Raw genomic sequence first — 22,711 nt, forward strand, 5'->3', positions numbered from 1 at the left:
TTTTGATTAAAATTATATAAAATTATATTAATTACATAATTTACTTTATTATTCTTATTGTATTTATTGCATTTTGTTATTATTTTATTTTTATTTTCAATTTAATTTAATTTTTTATTTTATGATATTTCATTATTAACCAAATTTTATTAATGTATTTAATATAATATAATTTAATAAATTAAAATTTATATTGGAAATCATACTTTGATAAAAATATATTATAATAAAATAAAATAGAAATGAGATGTGTAATGTCTATGTAAGGAGAAAAAAGCTAATTTTAACAAACATAATATCCATTCTTGACAAATATATATTTCTCATTTAATATATTTAATATAGTTCCATTTTCTCTATAAAGGTATGTAAGATAATACGTTTTCCCTTTGATACACCAGAAGGTTTATTTAAAGCAGATTTCTCAGGAAGTTATTTCTGAAACTATTAAAGACATCACTTTAAGTTAAAATAAGTATAATTGCCACATAAAATAAAATGTATAATTTAGTTTTAGATGTTAACAGTTTTGTATATTTAAGAAATATTTGAGTCTATGTGTGTCTCTATATGTGACAGAGGCCAAACCAGATGGAAAATTCATGTCCAACTTACTTTTCTGCCCCATTCACTCTAATTTGAGAAAAAAACCCTCAAATTCAATGTCAATGGACTTCTCCTAGAGACTCTGAGTTACAAGAAACTTTTGTATTTTTTTATATTTTCACATCTGAAGAGAGATGGTTCTTACTCTTAAACCTTTCAAATATCCTGTTGACATGATAGTATCTGCTATATTTAGTGATGATCTTCCCACTGAAATACATTTTTTAAAATAAAATGATAGAAAAATGAATGTGCAATTAATTTCCTCTTCTTGGCAATATTAGATTTAAAAAATGAAATCTTCTTGAGTTTAATATAGTTCAATTAAATTTTCATGTAAATTTCCTCAATCTCATTGAAATTATAATGATGTAAATAATATATACCTTTTTAGCTTTTGGATACATAATGGACATTCCAAAAATTATATCTGATTTTTAACTATGGATTCATCAATAGGAATAGAAATAAAACAACTTTTTCAGTGGGAAAGGACTTTGTTGTTTGTTATTTGCTACCCCTGCTAAGGTTTCATTTGAACTAGTTATGATTATATTTAAAAATACCAAGCACTATTTGTCATCTTCAGGCTGAGATTCCTATGAAGAATTTATGTCAATGTAAATATTCTATTTATTGAATCTTGATTCCTGAGAAAAATCATATGAATATGAAGTAAAATATGAAATTAGAAACCATAAGGAGCAGAGCCATCTAGAAGGACTCATTTATTTTGTATATTAGGAAAGTAAGATACAAGGATGTGAATTGCTAAAGAGGAGAATTGAACTCAAATCTTATTTTTACAGAGTTAAATTTCTTTCCCTGTCCAATGCATTCTCACACTCATCTAGACACTATTCAGTAAGTAATCATAAAAGTTCACCCTTACCTTTTTGGCCTGAGAGAAAATTAGATTCAGATCCTTCTTTCATTGATGAATTCAGGATAACTAATATAAATTTGTGATAACTGATATTATCATAAAATTTTCAGGTAGAATTACAAAACACTCTGTGACATAAAGACAATATTTCTGTAGTTTGGAATAAGATAAATTTGAAGTTCATACATGCTAAATGCTTTGTTCAGCTTTAACTTGCTTCTAAGAATCAAGAGAGAGATGGATATCAGATTTTCTCTGCAATATGAGCTCAACTATCTTCAGATATTAGGCTATAGCCTCTCTTTCCCTTGAGAATAGAAATTTAGAAATAATTGTTAAGGAACTCTAATATCATTTACTCTAATCATTTCATACTTGTAAATAAAATGCAACAGTAAAATGTCCAGAATAATTAAATGACGTATCCAAAACAGGTAGATACTAGAAATCAGAGAAAATAATTGAACCCAGATGCTATAACATTAGGTTCAGCACCTGAGTTCCAAGTTCAGCATGATTGCTATTCCTACATAAAATCCAGAAATCATAGCTGGATATTATAATAGCGACAACCTGTATTTTTTTTTTAATAAAAAAATGACCTTTGAGCTCAAAGCAGCCAGAATTCTTTAAATAGGATAGAGTCCTGCCTTATTGTCCTCTTTGGGGATAGCACTTCTCACTAGGTCACTTGTTAATTTTCAATTAGGTTTCTTCTTATTACTCCAGTTCATTTAATACAGAGTTAATGGAAAGAGCCAGATGGCGTTAGCCAGAGAGAGTGAAAAGAGCTCTGGCTTTAAAGTCAGAGGACCATGCTAATCTTGTTGCTGCCATTTAATAGGACCTTAATGATTGGTGAATCAAAACACTTCATTTCTCTATAAAATGTTGAATATGGTTCATGCATTCCCTGCCTCACAGGGTGGTTGTGAAAACTCCATTCCTTAAAATCTATCTAAAGTTCTCCATCCATGCTATGTGCCGATGTTAAAAGTAATATTGAATATTTCTTTTCATTTTTAACACAATTATTTCTGTGGTAGCAAAGTATAATAAAGTTAGAAATATAGATGTGGGGGCAGCTAGGTGGTGCAGTGGACAGAGCACCCAACCTGGAGTTAAGAGTACCTGAGTTCAAATCCGGTCTCAGACACTCAATATATTGCCGAGCTGTGTGACTTCGGGAAGTCACTTAACTCCATTGCCTTGAATAACAAAAAATTAAAATTTTAAAAAGAAGAGAATTGTAGATGTGGTAGTAAAATTATTTGATCAAATTTCAGAAGAAAATTTAAAATTTCAGTTGAATTACTTTTATTAGCTCAGAGATATTATGGTCTTTTCTAATTTACCCTTCATTTTATAACTCTGAAACTGGAAGTAGATAGAGAGAATGAATGCATAGGATAGAGAGTAGATTAATTCTATGTTCCCTTATGGCTTTAAATTCCAAAGCTGTATGAGCAGATAAATCTTGGCACAAGGAATGAGGTAAAGAAACATAATGGGGCAGTATAATTGGAGTTGAATGATAAGGAAAGGTAATTTTAGTTATCTATATCATATGTTGTATACAAATTTGGTTCAAAAATGAGCTACTTTAGAAGCATAATGCCTTCTCCCTCCTCTGCACACATCAAAATGTCATCTAAATCACTGTCTTTTGAAGAAATCACTCAATTAACTTTATATATATATATATACATATACATATATATATATATATGTATAGATAGATAGATAGATAGATAGATAGATAGATAGATAGATAGAGCATTTGTGTGTGTGGGGGAGAACAAGATGTAGTATCTTGTACTATCACTATGATTTTACATAATGACCTGTAAACAAAGAGAAAGAATAAAATAGTTTTGCACCATTGTATTTTTTACGTATTTAGTATTTTGTTTTTCTTTAATACATTTATTTTGTTACCCACCTCTTTTTCTTCAGGATGGAAAGAAAGAAAGAAAGAAAGAAAGAAAGAAAGAAAGAAAGAAAGAAAGAAAGAAAGAAAGAAAGAAAGAAAGAAAGAAAGAAAGAAAGAAAGAAAGAAAGAAAAAAGAAAGAGAAGGAAGGAAGCAAGGAAAGAAAGAAAGAAAGAAAGAAAGAGAGAGAGAAAGAGAGAAAGGAGAAAACAAGAAGAAATGAAGAGAGAAGACAGGCAGGCATGATGGAATGAAGGAAGGATGGGAGAGAGAAAGAAAGAAAAAGACAAAGAAGAAAAGGGAAAGAGGGAAAGACAAAGAAAGCAAGGAAAGAAAGAATAAGGAAATAAAAAAAGAGTAAAAAGAAAGGAGGGAGGAAGAGGGAAGGAGGGAGAGAGGAAAGAAGAAAACAGAGAAGAAAGGAAGATAGAATTCTTACAACAAATTTGCATAATTAAACAAAACAAATTTCCATATTGTCTATAAAGAGAAAAATATGTCTCATTATAAAAGAAAATTAGTTCATCATCACTCTGGAAGGAGGTGAGCAGGATGCTGCTTATGAGTTTTCTTTAAATTAAGTTGGTCATAGGGGTGGCTAGGCGGCGCAGTGAATAAAGCACCAGCCCTGGAGTCAGGAGTACCTGGGTTCAGATCCAGTCTCAGACATTTAATAATTACCTAGCCATGTGTCCTTGAGCAAGCCACTTAACCCCATTGCCTAGCAAAAACTAGAAAAAAGTAAAAAAAAATAAATTAAGTTGGTCATTGGCGGAGTAGGAATTGTTATGTCTTTCAAACCTACAAAATTTTGCCCAGATTAATTACAATATAAATTTTTCTCCTGATGAGGAACTAATTGATCCACCTATTCTGGATAGCAGTTTAGCCATATGTCCAAAAAGATACAAAGCCATGCCTATCCTTTAATTCAGCAACATAACTATTAGGTCTTTATTCCAAAAGAAGCTTTACAAAAGGAAGAGGACTTATTTGCACAACAACATTTGTGGCATTATTTTTAATGATGTAAAAGGATCGTAAATAAATGGAATGCCCATCACTTAGGGAATGAATGAACAAGTTGTATGTGATTGAAATGTAATGTTATTATGATTTAAAAAAATGATGAGCAGGATATCTTCTTTTTTTTTTTTTTTGAAGAATTGCTGACTTTAATTTATTTGTTAGTTAAAAAGTGATTTTTTTTAAAAAAAGTAAGCTATAAAGCTTTACACTGCAGATATTTTATAAAATATAATCCTGCATATCTCTCTACCCTATAGTAAAGCAGTTATGAAAATAAACTCCAGACACAAGATTTTAAAAATTGTAATAATCACAGAGCCAGACAACTTTAAGGTAACTTGTTAAAATGAACTCAAGACAAAAGTGATGATGGGGAAATGGCAATGGCAAGTGATCTTTTATTCTATTGGTCTTTTAGAATTACACCTGAGTTTCCAAAATTCTACCTACCATGCCAGATTGGCGTAATTCCATTTTTACTATAATCTAATATACATCCAAATGAAAATATTTCTTTCAAAACAACATATAAATACATTCCAAACACAGACACTCACACACACACACACACACACACACACACACACACACACACACACGCACGCGCGCGCGCATACACAACCTCTAATGAATCTGCTTTCTTAATCAAAGATATAGGGATTGTGAAGTCTTAAGTTTTCCCACCAACAAAGACAAACAAATATAAACACCATGCGGAGAAAACATGAGATTGTTATTTCAGCTAAAATTCTCAAGTTTGCTAGTATCCAAACTCTACTGTGATTTTAGATGTTAAATGTAAGCATTGTAGAGAAACTATTTCCAAGAGACAGGGTTTTGAGATTCTGACTATCCACTATGACCACCAGAGGATGGGAGACAAATAACAAAAAGAAGAAAATTTGAAAAATTCCAAAAGATGCTTCAAAGCATTGAAAATATTCCTGGCTTCCACGTCCAAGGTATCATTCGGAGTGTGCCTGTTCTTGGAATGTTCTACCCTCCATATTTCCCTACCAGTCTATCATATTTGAATAACAGACCATAGCATTATGTGCAAATACTGCATTTTACACAATCTTTTTTGACAATTAGTAAATGAACATCTTGACTTGGAGATGTTAGAACCAAGGTTCTGCCTGCTTCCTTTGGCATTTGTTTAAATTTTATTTAAAATTAAAAAGCTTACACAGGAAACTTTAGTTCAAATGACAGAAGTCTGGCTCAAAGATTTGGGCAAGATAATAATAGCAGTGAAATATTTAAATATTCCTTATTTCCAGCAAAATTATAAACTGATAATTAAACTATAATGTCATCACTACCAGCTGATTATAAATACATTATTAATTCATTATACAGAAATTCTTATATTCCATTAAATTCAATCTAAACCCTGAGATTTGGGTAAGAACCAAAAAGTACTTAAAGGTCTCAAGGCAATGAGGTCTATTAATTCCCCTCATTTGAATTTCCAGCTTTCTTTGGACAATTTGTAAATGGAAAGTAATTCCCCTCCCAATGCCCCACTCCTATGGAACTATGGCCCCCTTTAATTGTACACTTTTGAACTTCTCCCATGTCTTATATGCCATCTCTAGATTCAAATTCTCCCTCTACTTTACAACTGGTTTTGAAGGGAGTAATGGGGTGAAAAGTGGGGTATAAGTCAGGGAGGCAATAGGTCAGAAATTGATTTAAAATTTAAATGCTTAGCAAACATAAGCAAAAATTTTTTCTTGTGTTCAGAATTAGCCTTCTGATTATAGGCCATGGGAAATTATTCATTTAAACTGTATGGAAACCTATTGTATGTACACTTAACTGTAACTTAGGATTGCTGTCCTAGAACAATTATTTATCTTTTCATTTTGTCAATTTTAAGTATTTTGCAGAAAATAAGACATTTCGTCTCGCTTCCAACTACATAAATTTGCAACCTGTAATTTAATCAGTTGTATAAGTGTATGGCGGTGTGGGGGATGCTCCAAATCAAGGAGAGCTTTGATACTCCCATTTGATACTTTCAAACTCCTCCTAGGATATGTATTTAACACTCACTTCTAGTTCATGTTACATTCAGTAGTTTTCTCTTCTAACCTCTAATACTCATCCATTCCTATTATTTATTTTTGTAAAACCTCTTCATTTCAAAATACACTGAGTCAATTAAGGCCAATGAAAGAATATGGGCTCATGGCTTTTCCCTTATCAACTCAGTCCTCCAACCTCCAATTTCATACAGTCACTGCACCTACTCATGGGACTCTTCTGTTCTTAACTGAGCCAACTTTTACTGGCCCAAATTGAAATGAAAAGTAAAATGTGTAGTGTAGTTGCAACTTTCAGTCTAGGTGCTTCATGTTTCTAGGTACTTCATTGTTTCTGATTGCTCTATGAACACCAATCGTTGGTTTTGTTACATACCTAAGCTCTGCACACAGTAGGTGTTAAATAAATATTTGATAAATTAAACACAGGGAGGCATCATGATACTGGAGAGTAAGTGCTGGAGTCTTGGGCTTTCTGCCCATCTCTGTTATTAACTAGCTGGGTGCTTTTGTCTTTCTAAACCTCCCCACTTGGACTGGATCATATATAATGTTCTCATCTTTGAAAATCTATGCCCAGGTCTCTCTACTGGCCTATCAGGTCAGGTCCAGTCTAATTACATGAGAACAGCTATATGACCTTCAACTCCATGTGTTTCAATAATTATAAAAGGCTTTAACACAGCTTGGGGCTGGTGTCCACTGCCCCCCCCCCCCACAAACTAAACTAATTTGCTTCAACAACAAAGATGATCCATTCAAATCAGGGACTGCCAAGGAAATCTGTCACTCACACTTTGAATACTCAAGTCCATCTCCAATATCAACTAAAACAGCAATATTCTCCTGGTTATTTATTCTACAGATCTAGGTGAAACTTTTAAAATTATGTTCACATAACATATACAAGCGCACTCCCGCTGGGGCTCAGTGACAGTCCTAATCCCCTAGAGCTCTCCTCAGTGGGGGGCCCTCAGCTCGTGTCCTGCTGCCTCCACATGTTCCGTGGTCCCAATGATCTATGGGAGTCACAATACATTGTTAGTATAATGGTATATAGTAGTAGGTTGTTGTGGGAGGAATAAGGAATTAAATTAATCCTTAGAAATTATTACTTTGAAGACTGTTCTGGATATATACATACATAAACTTGAGCAATTTGCTCCCTTTGGGCCTTAATTTGTTATTTCTCTGAGATACTGATGGAAAGAAAAAACTTCATATTGAGTATCCTTTGTGGTCCTTTTATAGTTCAAAACCTCATGATCTTATCATGTAATGTTCTCACTTAAGAAAAAAAAAGATTATAGAGCATGCAGAGTGGGCCACAGTGTATAGATTCTTTATATTAATCTCGGGGGATTGAGGATTGGAGTTATTACATCATTGTCTTACATCACACCACAGATATTTCATTACTATTTTTCTCCTAAAGTAAATTTAATCTAATTAAGTTTTGTGAAATGACTACACCAGGGAGCTAAATTTATCTCAGGTCCCTCATTGGATTAGGAGTCTATTATACCTGAATTCAAATCTGACTAAGAGAATTCCTTTCTTTCCTTGTTCCTTTCTTCATTCCTTTTTTCATTTCTTTCCTTCCTTGCTGGCTTCTTTCCTTCTTTCCCTTTTCTTTTGATTTTTTTTTTCTTGAACTTGTTTTTCTGTCCATCTTTCTGGTGAGATACTATCTATTTTTATGTCAAGTTATATCTTTAGATGAATATCTACTTAAAGTGATTTGGAGATAATTATCTTTCTATCAATCTATTATCCTATCTGATTTATGCCTTCCCATCTTTGTTTCTCTTTGTCAGCCAAGAGGTCCCTAACTAGACAATGTCTTAGATCAGATGACTTAGGGATCACACAAAGTTTGCAGGTTACAGCACTGACCATGTCTTCTAAGTAGTAAAGAGCAAGCATGAAGCAGTAAGAAAGAAAGAAAAGAAGTAATCAGAAGTCAAATAATGTGAGAAAAAGAGAGAGCTCTGCTCTTTACCCTGCTCATTCCCCCTTGGTTCATAACCTGGTAGCACCCCTACTCTAATGCAACCAAAACTGTTCCTCATCAGCAGGATAATGAATGGCAGTTCTTCAGAATGCACATATTCCTGATGCCAATGTGATTACACTGGTCTCTTTGGATCTCTTTCTAACTTTCTAAACAGTGGCACTTCCATTGATTTCCTGGTCAGCCTCTGGTATCTGCTCATCATACTTTCTGTTTTCCTATTTTTATCTCCCCTGGAAAAACAAAATAAAACTACACAAAACCCACACTTTTTAGCGTTCACTTGGCATTTAATTTGGTAAGTTTTTTAAACTATTGTAGAAACTATGTATTGGGAGAACTTGGCAAACATATATTGTCTTTACTCCATCTCAAATATATTGTAGGAGATTTTACATGCTATTCAGAATGGTTGAAATGCCAATTTTTTGCTGAAGATTATATGAGACCTGAATGTTCTATCTCTGATATAGGGAATAATTTTGATTATACCACTAGTGAACACCTAGAAAGGACAAAGATGTTTAAAAACACTTGATATTAGGTACCAATCGGCATTTCTCAGAGACCTATTCTTGACTTTTAACTTTTTTTGCAACTGCTTGGATAATTTCATAAAGAATTTGTTCATGAATTTTGTAAATTATATTAAGATAGAAGGGGAATGTGACACAGAAGTTAAGGGTAGCAGGATCTCAAGGGCCTTCTTAGATATGAAAATCGGGTTACGAAGACAACACAACAATTAAATTCACCTGGAAATATGATTAAAAATAACTTTCAAGTAAAAGATGATGAAGACATTATTAGACTTCATTTTAATCTGGAAATAAGATATCTAAGAACATTATTTAACCAATAGTTCAATATGCCAGTAAGGCCAAGTGACACTAACAAAGGTTTCTGATGTTGTAGCTAAAAGCACACAGAAATGAAGAAGAAATAGTTCCAATGCACTCTTCCCTTGAAATAGTTCATTTGCAGTTCTATATTATGTTCTAGTAGCCAGAATTTATGGAGGCTAATGAATATCTATTGAGTGTTCTGCAAAGACATCCAATGGTAGTTATGTTTTTCAGTGCAAGTTATATTAGGTCAGTTGGAAGAATTCAACAGTTAATTTGGAGAAGGCTCAGGGAAGTTGATTCCCTGGTAATTTTTTTAACATGTGAAAAATTGTCTTTTCAAAGAAGGATTAGATTTGTTCTTGAGACCATGGTGAGTAAAAGCAGGAAAAAATGGGTGAAAGGTGGAAAAAAAGTTATTTTAATATGAATGCCAGGAGAAAAATAACAAATGTGTAAAACAATTAAATAAAGTTATCCCTTCCACAGTTAAAGATTAGAAATGTGTCGTTCAGTGATCTGGAAAATCTGTATACATTTTGTGGCTTTTTTATATCAAATAAGTTTGAATTATTACGTTATCAATATTATAGAAAAAACTATGTTGATATAAAATAATATCCATATATTTTATGAATGTATGTTTTTCTAAACATTTTCTGTCTTTCCTGCTTGCCTTCAAAGGTCATCTGCAGCTTTGTAACACTACAGAAAATTTCCGTTTAATTTCTTATGTTGACTTACAAACCTGCAATGAGGAAAGTCAAGATATGGAAGGGATAACCATATTCAAATTGAAAGGAACTAGCTAAAGAGTGGGTGGGTTCCCCCTTCTCTAAGGTTGGGATGATCACTGGTTAGGTATATTGGTATATTGCTCTACAAATGGATTGAAATAGATGGCTGCTGATACTCCATCCAAATTTGTAATTCTATGAGTTTTTTTTTTTCAGAGTAGAGAAACTAAGACATATATATATATATATATATATGCATATATATGAATTCAAAAAATGTAAAAATGACAATCTCTGCTATGAATGAATGATTCATAAATAATTGTGAAGAGTGAATTTTCATTGTGGTAGAATAATAGCTTGTCATTAACATAAAATTGCATTTTTGTGGATGATGACTGTAGAGGAGCTGTAGTTTAGAAGAATAGATGAATTCTATACTAAAGTGTTGTAGATGAAATAATGACATACCTTAAGGTTGGAATATGTTAGCAATGCTGAAGCAAAATGAATTGAACTCAAATTACTTAAGGTCTTTGGTAAATTATAGTACCACCAATATTATGAAAAGAGTCTATCTACCTTTCTCTCTATCTATGAGAATTCAAAACAGTAGAAGAAATAATGGGCTCCCAAGGAAGTTGTTTCAAATGAATTATTGTAATTAAGTTTCTTGTTAAAGTAGGATATGAGTTAAAGTTGAATGGAAATAATTGATGAAAAATAAAATCATAATATAGAGGAAGACACAGAAGAAATGGGAACAGTACAGTATAGCAGGTGTCCTTCAGATTTGAAGAGGCCCATGCCAGTGGCATATCTTGTACATTATGTTTATTATAGTGAGGAGAATGGTGTGCAAATATGTCCTTTCTCACTTATCTTTTCTAGAATTAATACATCCCTTGGACTGATTTGACATGAAATAGAACTTCTGGTGACAGTCTGGATGCTGTGGGAGTTCTTGGCCTTATGGATATGGTTTCTCTATAGATAATCTCTGACTCTTGATAGTCTAATGTTTAGTATAGTCTATTGTTCCTTGGAAACTGCATGGTAGGTCATGGGATTAATGCCACCTGATCACTAGCTGGCATCATTTATGGTCACAATTATGATGTTTTCTGCTATTCTTTGATTTTTTTTCCTTTAATTTTTGATTAAAGAAAACATTCCTGACAAATGATTTCACACTGGTCCATCTTATGCCAATTTTACCTCGAGTGGAATAATGGGAAAGCCCCAGACCAAAACTCTTAATCATGGGCTCAGTCATGAAAACCAAGAAAATGTAACTGGAATCCTAGATACAATGGGAATCTTTTTTCCATCGATTCATGTTTCTCTCTAATTACATGACAAGTTATTTGATTATCTTAATCAAGTGTATATAGGTTTTCCAGTTTTTAAAAATGAGAAACATTATGGATTACTCATAAAAGAGTTGAATGAACCTTAATTCTAAAATATTCCTGCATATGATTTTTGAAATAATTTTATTTTTGAAAGTCCAAATTTGATAGAAAAGTACAGATCATTACTCATGAAATAAATTTTACAATCAGTAGCTAGAATCATATGGTATTACTATGAAGCATGTTTGTGAAATGATAGTTAAAGTATAAACAGGCAAAAGAAATAAGAATGATTCTGAAAAAGTATTGATGGACCTGAGTACAAATATCCATTCATCAGTTTTTTCTTTTATATTTACAACTTACAAGAAAGTTCTGATTTGAATAAAAGTTCCTACTTGTTTGATCCAAAGTCACCAGGATATATCAACAAAGAAAGGGAAAGAGAGAAAGTTTCTTTACAGAACAGAATATTCCTAGGACAATAATTGTAGTAGCAATTAAGTTGGACTATTTTATATCCTTATAAGATTAGGGATCATTAGAAAAATGCAATAAAAATAAAATGGCATAATACAAATATTAGGGAATTGATAAAAAAAAGTAAGAGTCAAAATGTGCTAAGGCTTATGGGAACTAATAAAGAAGAAAATAAACATAACTAGAAAAAATGTACAAAATAACTACAAAAATGTAAAATAATAGATAATATTAAATTAACATTAATTTGGAGTTATAATGAATAATCTTGGATGGAGGGAATGGATAAGGAAATTTATCAAGCTTCTTTCACTTAAGGATTGTGAGATTCTTTTTTTTTTAAAGATGTTTCAAGGCAATGGTGTTAAGTGGCTTGCCCATGGCCACGTGGCTAGGTGTCTGAGGCCGGATTTGAACCCAGGTACTCCTGACTCCAAGGCCGGTGCTTTATCCACTGTGCCACCTAGCCACCCCATGGATTGTGAGATTCTAAGGAACGTTTGGAAAGACTTCCTTGGTGGAGACAAGATGGTAGTGATAAACTAGGAATATTCAGGAACTTTTCCCAAAACAACTTTAATTAAGCTTCAACACAGATCCTAGATCAACAGATTCCACAAAGAAAATAATTACAATTTAAAATAAAGTAAAACAAGCCCTTAAGATACTGTGGAGAAACTTCAGAAAAGGTTAATCTCACATGGGAATCAGGGGAATATAGACCAACTTAGGAAGGAGGGTTGGGAAGCAAAAAAGAAGATTCTTAGCCGCAGAGTAGGCCAACTGTGGGATCAATAGGTCAGTGGTACAGCTCATCCATAGTGAGGGTCCTACACCCAGTGCAGAAGACAAAATTCTAAACCCAGGGATACTAATGACATATGAGATGCTCGGTTGGACATCCCTAAAACAGTGGACAAACCGTGAGTACCTGAGATGCCAGAGCGGAAAACCAGGGATCACACTGCATCCTCTAGCACAAAAACTTGGGACAATACCCCCCCCACATGCCTCAGGAGCAGAGTTCAACATAAGAATGAGCCAAAAAGAAAAAAGAAAAAGATATAAAGTGCTGCCGTTCTCTTATGGATTATAAAATATCGTTCTTTTTGTGAGGTTTTTGCAGGGAAAATGGGGTTATTAAATGACTTGCCCAACCCCATACAACTAGGTAATTATTAAGTGTCTGAAGCCGGATTTGAATTCAGGTACTCCTGACTCCAGGGCTGGTGCTGTATCCACTGTGCCACCAGCTGCCCCGATAAAAATACCATCTTAAAAGAGAAGAAAGTTAAAACATGTCTATGTGTGAAGACTCAAAGGGGTTTATGAATTGGTATCAAATTTGCACAGAAGAAAACAATTTCAATGAGGTGTTTTGATTCACCGGTCATTAAAGTGCTATTAAATAGCAGAGACAAGGCTGCAAGCAAGGTCCTCTTACTTTAAACTCAGAGCTACTTCTACTATCCCATGATGCTTCATTACTGCACTGGTGACAACTACACTGGACTTAGAGTAAAAGTAGAAAACTAATTAAAAATTAGCAAGTGACCTGGGAGAAAACTATTCCCATAGAAGACAGCAGAGGAGGATTCCTTTCTATTTAAAAATTCTGGCTGCTTTGAGTGAAAAATTCATTTATTTATAAGAAGGTGTTCTCTAAAAAATTATCCAGTTATTATTCCTGAAAGTATTTAGTAAAAAGTTCAATCATCTTGAACTTGGAATTCAGGTGCTGGAATTAGTAATTATAGGTCTTGGGTTCATATCTCTTTTCTGACATCTACTAGCTGCATTCTTTGGATATCACTTGATTACCCTGAATATTTTATTGCCATGTTTAACATTCAAGAATGATCTTGGAGTTCTATTCCAATCATCTCTAAATTTATGTTTTAAAATGCAAGAGAGATTATTCTCTATAATGGAGAGTTGAACTCATAATGCAGAGAACACACAATATGCCATCTGACTCATGACCCTTAGCTGCTTGGTTAAATTGAACAAAGCTTTCAGAATGAATGAGCTTCAGATGTCTTATATTCAAAAGGATAGGATTAATTATTGAGGGAGTGCTTATGTCACATGGGTTTTTGCATTGCTAATGTTCTAATGTACATACAGCATTTTTGCACCTGAAAAGATGTTAATATTGATTATCATAGGTTTACATTATTTACAATGCATTCATTAAAAAAGGAAGGATCTACATCTGATTTTCTCTCATTCCTAAAAGGTAAGGGAGGACTTTTAATGATGAATTTTTGCAGCTTATTGAGTATGGTCTAGATGACTGGGAGGAAGTATGATAAAAGGAAAAGCATTTGATTCTGGAACCATAAGATTCGGCTCAAATTGTTTTCTTTACCTTATCTTTGGGTAGTTTATCAAGTTACTTGGGTTCTTTGCATTTTAGTTTCTTGACATATAAAATGGCTGGATTATTCTTGCTGACCTTATATGTTGCTTGAACTAGTGTCTTATAGCTTTTAATTTCATTATTTGCTCCGTAATTATAGAGTTTTCTCAGCTATCAAGATTCAGTGAATAGAATAGTTACATGGGCATAAATTCTTCATATAAATCTCAAATTCAAGATGGCATGACACGTGTTATTTTTGGTTATGAATCATTATCAGCAAAATTAAGAATTTGGTAGGGTCCAAAAATGTATTCCATAAAGCCTTTCCCTGATATTAAGGATTGTTCTATTACTATTCCTATAGATAATAATAGTTCTTAGTAGTAAATGACATGCAATATTTGAGACATCTACAATGGGTACAAAAGATAAAAAGTCATTAATGATTTAATTAATGTCTTTTTATCTTTTGTACCCATTGTGGATTTTTTATTTGATATTTAACCAATACCATCAAAATAAAAATGATTTAATTTTTATTTTGATAGTATTGGTTAAATATCAAATAAAAATTAAATTTAACTACATTAAGCTGAGGAATATTTATTTCCTTAAATCCATCATAGATAGATAGATAAAATTAAGAGAACTTTGATTATTAGAATTCTTTTTTAGGTTGTTGCAAGGCAATGGGGTTAAGTGCCTTGCCCAAGGCCACACGGCTAGGTAATTATTAAGTGTCTGAGACCGGATTGGAACCCAGGTACTCCTGACTCCAGGGCCAGTGCTTTATCCACTGCTCCACCTAGCTGCCCCAATTATTAGAACTTTTGATAAAAATATTTCAGAAAGATTACCAACTCGCAGCAGATACAGTCACGAAGATAGAAATATTTAACAGTTAGGACAACATCTATTCAGAAGAAAAAAGCCATAAGGAAATAAATCCAAAATTTTCTTGAAGATCAGAGACTATAGTATTAAATTTATTGTCTTTGAATTTGGTTCCCTTTGAAAATTAGGCCAAATGGGACAGAGAAGTAGCTTGGACATGAATTGTCCTTTCATGTTCATCTGTGCAAATGAAGATGGGTAAACATCAATGCACACACAGACATACTTCCTCAATCTATACAGCTGTTATTATCTAAAAATAGTCGATAAAGTTCATCTTGGTTACTACTTGTGTTTTTCCACTATTATCGGTGTCTTGCATTTATTATACCACAAATGCTGCCATAAATAATTTTCCATTCATTTCTAATTTAATCAAATCTTCTGCTATTAGCAAAGTAAAAACCTAGTTAAATTTTCTGAAAAAGTAATCATATGCAACACACTCTCCACCTCTCTGTTGACAAAATAGATTTATGTTAAAAATGCTTTATAGACTCTTTTTTAGGATTTTGCACGGTAAATGGGGTTAAGTGACTTGCCCAAGGTCACACAATTAATTATTAAGTGTCTGAGGCCAGATTTGAACTAAGGTACTCCTGACTCCAGGGCTGGTGCTATATCCACTGTGCCACCTATCCATCCCTTTATAGACTTTTTAAGAAATTATTGGTTATGTTTAATTGACTTTTCTTTGGTTTCATTAAATAGACATTACCCTCATCAAGTTAATTTGACTCCCTCATCTTCCTTCTTTATCAATGAATTCATTACATTTGTATTTCACAAATTGATTAATCACTTTAAGAAGATGCCAAATTTTGAAAGAAAATACTACCATAAATATTACAGTTCATATAGGACCTTTATTTGTGGTTGATTAAGTGTAAATTTTTTCTCCCTGCTTGGGTTAATAGTTGATCCAAATCCCAAATCAAGAAAAGAAGCATCAAATTGAAAAGATGGAGAATTTAATTATTTGGAAAAGTCGTTTGTCTCTTTTTGCCAAATAATAATAATTAATAAATCTTAATATACCTTTTAATGTACATGTTATTAAATATTTTAAGATGAAAGAGAAGACAAGAGCATTAAAAATCCTTGTGCAGAATCATACGTAAAATAATGAAGAGGCAGGATATGAACCTATCTATTCCTGACTCTAGTCATAGCTTTATGTCAATTTTTGTTTGTTCTATTATTTATTATTTGTTTATTCATTCATTCATTTATTCATTTATTTATGTTCTAGGTCTGTTGGACAAAAGTGAAAATGAAGAATGGGATAAGACTCAAATCAGGTATTCACTGAGAAATTGAGCATAATTTACTATGGTTGAAGAAGGTAAACATTATAATGAACTTTCTAGAAAAAAATAGAATGAACTTTTTGAACTATGGGCTCAAGAATTTGACTTAGATTTCTAATAACTTTCAATGAAATAATATCAAAATGATTGGCAAAACATGAGGTGAATAACTCAAAAAGGAATACATGATTCAAAGAATTAATCATATGACTTCATCAAAACTAGGTTGTATGAAACTATTCTAATTTATTTTTAAAAACATATTAAATAGGCATTAGGACTAAATTTTAAAAAAGGCAATTTTAAAGTATTTTATAAGTCTTCATGTTTTGTTTGTGAGTATGAGTGCATGAGAGTGTTAAAAATAATGTATGCTGTGATATAGCACAATTTGATGAATTTGAAACTGATTCTATGCTTGTTTAGAATCCAGGAAAGTATATACTTGGTATCTGTGTTGGGCTGTTGTTGAATCATTTTTTGGTCATGTTCAGCAGTTTGTGACACTATTTGTGATTTTCTTGACAAAGATATTAGAGTAAGTTTCCATTTCCTTTTCTAGCTCATTCTATAGATGAGGAAACCAAGGCAAACAAGGTTAAGTGACTTGACCTGGGGCACATAGCTAAAGATGAAGCCAGATTTGAAGTTACAATGATGGGTCTTCTTGATTCAGTGTCTGCATCCACTGTGCCACCTAGTCTCCCCCCCCCCCATAATCTGACCATTTTTGTATGATACTTTCTATAAGTAACCTTCATGATATTGTATACTTAGAAATATATGAAATAATGGAGACAAAATTGTGAATAGCCATACAGCTAGGTTGTGCAATGGTTTGAATGCTGAGCTCAGAGACATGAAGACCTTAGTATAGATATGAATTCAGACAACTGTAAAATGAAAATAATAATGACATTTAACTCCTAGGGACATTGTAAGTATTAAATTAGATAGTATTTATAGAGTGTTTAGTGTAGTCCCTATAATATAGTTAAATAAATGCTTATTGTCAACTCAAAGCAATTATAATTTAAAAAACAAATTACTAAAATAAAGTCACTCTAATGATGGTTAGACAAAGTCAGAGAATGCAAGATTCTTGCCCCAAGGGAGTTTATAATCTAGTCACATTATACACACACACACATACACACAAACACACACACAAACACAAACAAAGAAAACAAAATAAAAGATCTAGTTTTCTATGGATTTTTTTCATTCTATATCAAAAAGTTGAAAAGCCCAAAGCTCATAAGGTAGTAACCAATCAATGAAGAAAGTGCATATCTCGACTTTCCCCATCAGAGTGTTGACATTCTGTGGACTGGCATAATAAATTAAATGGGAAAATTTGCAGTTTTGTAGAAACCATACATAATATACCAAGGACAGCAGATGCATAGAAAAAGTTTAGAAATGCAAAACATATATATATATATATATATATGTTTAATATATGCATGATAAGACAATGCAATGATCACATAACAGAAAAAGAAAAAAATAGACTTTTCTTCTACCAAAGGAGAGTCAAAATTTTTTACATTCATTATCTAACTCCCATTATTTATAAGAGTTGATGGTAATGACATTCCAAATTTGGACAGAACTGCTCCTTATGACAAGAGGTTGCCAGTGGCTCACTGAATAGGCCACTGTAAACTGGAGTCAAAATTACTTAAGTTCAAATGCAGTCCCAGAAACTTCCTGTTCATGACCCTGAGCAATTTCAAAAAGCAGCTACTAGAGAAGCAAACATCCAGTATTTCTGTCAAGACAATCCCAAATGCCATCATTTTGAGTCAAATATAAGTCAAAAACAACTGACACGCACCACCACTTTACACATGTGGTGCCTTTTCTCAAGACTTTGGAATTTTAAATGAATAAAAAGAATATTTTTTGTTTCATTCTACTACAAATTTTTGAAGTTTCAGCTTGTTTATCAATGCCATTATGGCTTTTTGATTTTGCTCCACATTTAAATCTGATGTGCTCCAATTATTCAGTAAATTTTTATTTAAAATGAAGCTATAGTATAGGTCCATAGGACATTATTAACATTAAGAATAGTATAATATATAATAAATAATGAAATTTGAAACCTTGGAGTTGAATAGGAGCTTAAATGCACCATAGAATATCAGGGTTGTACAATACTTGGGGCAGAATGTCAAAGAAGTTAAAAGTTAAATCACCAGACATAAAAAGTAATTTAATTTATGTGTAATGTAATGAACATCCTCATCTTACAGAGTAGAGACAGTCCATACAATGGGAAGTGAATTGTCTATACTGAATTCAGTATTTCCAGAGAAAGAATCCATGGAAATAATGGCAGAAGCAAATCTCAGCTGTGTAAAGGAATTTATTCTTTTGGGATTCTCAGATTTACCTAATTTTCAAGAGATTTTATTTGGTATTTTCTTAGTCATTTACACAAATATCCTGATTGGAAATGGACTCATTATTCTTCTTACAAATTATGATGCAACTCTCCATACACCCATGTATTTTTTCCTCGGCAATTTCGCCTTCTTGGAAATCTGCTACACATCAGTGATTCTTCCGAGAATGCTGTCAGACCTTTGGACTCAGAACAGAAATATTTCTTTGCTGTCCTGTGCTACTCAACTTTGTTTCTTTCTTATTCTGGTAATCACTGAAAGTCTTCTCCTGGCTGTGATGGCATATGACCGCTATGTGGCCATCTGTAAACCACTCTATTATACTCTTATTATGAATCACAAGGTGTGTGTCCAGCTAGTGATTGCCTCCTGGATCAGTGGGATGCCCATCATGATAGGGGAGACATACCAGGTTTTCTCATTACCCTACTGTGATTCTAATGTACTTAATCACATTTTCTGTGATATGCCAACATTAATGAAGTTGGCTTGTGGGGATGTATTTTGGAGTAAAGTTTCTGTCTATGGTGATGTTGTTTTATTTGGTTTTATTCCCTTTCTGTTGATACTTTACTCCTATACTAGAATCTTCATTACCATCCAAAAGCTTCCATCTGTAATGGGAAGATCCAAAGCCTTCTCAACTTGCTCGTCCCATCTCATGGTAGTGGGGTTATTTTATGGATCTGGTATGATTACATATTTAAAACCAAAGACCAGTTACATGGCAGGAATAGAAAAAATGCTTTCTCTTTCCTACACCAGTATAACACCTTTGTTTAACCCTCTTATTTACAGCCTTAGGAACAGGGATGTCATTATGGCAATGAAAAAAATATTGTCTAAATGAACATGTTCTTGAAGGACTGAAGTAAATTTAGTTATCAATATTTTCTATCCACTTGTTTCACAGTTGCTCCAGAGAGGTACTTCCTTCTTTTGTCCACTCTGTCTTTGAAATTGTCTACCATCATTTCCAGCTTCTCAACTTCTTCAAATATCTGTTTCCATTTCAGTCATGAATATAATAGTTTATACACATCGTTTAAAGAGCAAAATTCTTCTGTTTTCAAACACCTATTTTGTCATTATTTTTCCTGTGAAAGTAAGATTTCAGACGGTAAGTAGCTAAATATATTAGGTCAGCATTATGTAATATCTTAAAAATATGCTGAAAGCTGAGGCTATCTTTGCATTCTTAAGTTTGCCAAGAAGAATTTTCAATCTTGGAATTATGCCATTATATTGATCTGTGTATTGCCTTTTATCTTAAATGAAAGAATCAAATTAAACCAAAATATAATTTATTTCATTTTTTATAACAAGGTAGTTAGACATCATGATTGCCAAGGCTATGATTTGCCGTGTTAATGAATTTTTTGGACTCACCTGCAGTAGCTTTTTGAGTTTAGTTTATTGTAAAAAGTATTGTTTATATTGTTCTCAAGGATCTCAGTTCCTTGCTTTTATGTCCTATGTCATCCTTCCTTTTAAAAATGTGCTAACTTTACAATATTTTCATAACCCACTATTTGGCATGCTTCAGGTGATGGACATTTACTTTCCTTTCTCTTTCCTCCATTTTTCCATTATGGATAGGTTATCTTATTTTTATTTCTCAAAGATAATTATCCTTTGCAAAGGAAACCACAGCAAAATATGAAATCAAAAGATGCATATTATCTCTTGTAATTCATTATATTCATATCTGCCTAACAGATATCTTAACATATCCTAACAAAAATTAACTTGTTTATTTAAGGAAGAGAAGAAATCATCATTTCTATTTTTACAGAAGCAGAAACTGAGGTTTAGGAAAATATAAGGATTTGCTTAAGGGTTTTAATACCCATTCTGATTGTGATCTAGGCAATATGCTGGCTCTACCACCCATGGTCCCCCATCACCTTTGCCTCAACTTGGTTGTCTTTGCTTGTGCCAGATACTCCCTCTAGGAACTAGCCATTTCTGGAGGTTGAATCCTGGAAGGGTTGGCTACCTGCCCAGAGGTTCAACGTTTAATTAATATCAGAACCTTGGCTCCAAGTCTTCCCATGTCATGTACATACTCTTCACATGGTCATGTGTACTCTTCACATGTTAGTTAAGTGACAGAAAGTTAATATAAGCCTATTGGCAGTGTGCCACCTTTGTCTAGGACCCCTTAAAAGACCCTAGCATTGAGCAACCCCTTGCAGTTTCGCCTATGAAAAGGATGCTTTGCCTCGGAGGTTTCCCAATCAGGACTCTGAAGGCTGTACCTCCGGGTCTCCCCAGTCACTCTTGATTCAGATGTTGGTGCTCCTCCGATTAGTGATGTTTTCCTTTAATATCTGTGTTCATGTAGGTTTTGCTCTTCTTTTTACTATATTGATACTTATTGGTAACTTTCGCTATAAAACATTTATTTCTGTTTGTTTTATAGTCACTTTATTTCTTTTTATTCTTTTTCTTTTTTTTAGTTTTTTTGCAAGGCAAATGGCATTAAGTGGCTTGCCCAAGGCCACACAGCTAGGTAACTATTAAGAGTCTGAGACCGGATTTGAACCCAGGTACTCCTGACTCCAAGGCTGGTGCTTTATCCACTATGCCACCTACCTAGCTACCCCTATAGTCACTTTATTAAATATACTCGTTTTAGGTTTGTTGGCATGAACGTGTCATTTTGTAGGAGCCAATCGAAACCAAAACTCTTTAATCAAACACTTGTTTAATAATAAATTTAAAATAAATTAAATGACCAAGATGATATCAATGATCAACTGGCTTTATACACTTGAAGCTCATTTCAGACTCTCAATTTGACTCCCTAAGGCCCTTTTAGAATAAGAAGACCACAGTTCTTATTTAAAAAAAAAGGTGAATGAGGCCTGGAAGGTTTGTAACCACAGAGTTTTTCAGGACATGAATCCTTTCTAATTGACCATCTTTTGTGACCATCTAAACTTAAAGACAATTTTGCCGAGAGATTAGTCCCTATCATGTTATTTGTTCGAGCTAGGAAAGCTTCCTATATAATTGAAAGGTAATATAGAGCCTTGTTAGTAGTACTTATTCTGAAATCAAAAGAAACTGGTTTAAATTTCAAATTCCATCAATTTATATAAAGATTATCTGAGAAAATTCATTAAATGCTATGTACGTCACTTTTATCATATGGAAAATGCAGAAAAAAATTATTATTCATCTAAAACATTTTCTTCTCAGTTTTGCAGTACACTTCAAATGAGATGAGTTTTAGTAGCAATAAGTCACTATGCAAATGTCCATTGTCATATATACATTGCTCTTTGCAATTTAGACACCAAGGCAAGAAAGAAATGGATGCATGAATTTATCTGATCAGGTAAAGATAAGTGGCAACTATTTCTCTGGATCACTTTTAATTTCTTGGACTACAGGGATATTTTTGTTTATGTCTGACTGAACTGTAATTTCCTGTTAACTCTAAATTTAATTATGTTACTAAAGGATCAAAATTCAGCAAACAAAGTTCAAAGAATCTCCAAATTCCAAGGGACCATCTTAGTTTATGAAATGATTCAGGTCATATCTGAAATATGACCAATTTCAAACAGTATCATATTCTGCTTAAATCCATTGAAAATTATGAAACTCTTCAAATGCAAGGAATTATCATATTTTTATTGAGATTTTGATAGTTTATTTATATTGAAGGTTATTTCCAATAATATGCATATTAATAAATAGCAAAAATAATTATAGATGAATATGAAGGTTAAGCATATTAAAACTTGACTCCTCTCAGCAGAATTAGTGATCATGAAAATTTC

At 32.8% G+C, this 22,711-nt stretch overlaps 1 protein-coding gene across 1 annotated transcript; it reads left to right on the top strand.

The window, feature by feature from the left end:
* Window positions 1-18,843: 18,843 nt before the first annotated feature.
* Window positions 18,844-19,767, top strand: LOC141516879 (olfactory receptor 10AG1-like). Its single transcript, XM_074227838.1, has one exon. It carries the CDS (start codon window positions 18,844-18,846, stop codon window positions 19,765-19,767), a length of 924 nt encoding a protein of 307 aa, XP_074083939.1.
* Window positions 19,768-22,711: the final 2,944 nt, after the last annotated feature.

This window comes from Macrotis lagotis, chromosome 3, assembly GCF_037893015.1.
Source record: "Macrotis lagotis isolate mMagLag1 chromosome 3, bilby.v1.9.chrom.fasta, whole genome shotgun sequence".
Lineage (NCBI taxonomy): Eukaryota > Metazoa > Chordata > Mammalia > Peramelemorphia > Peramelidae > Macrotis > Macrotis lagotis.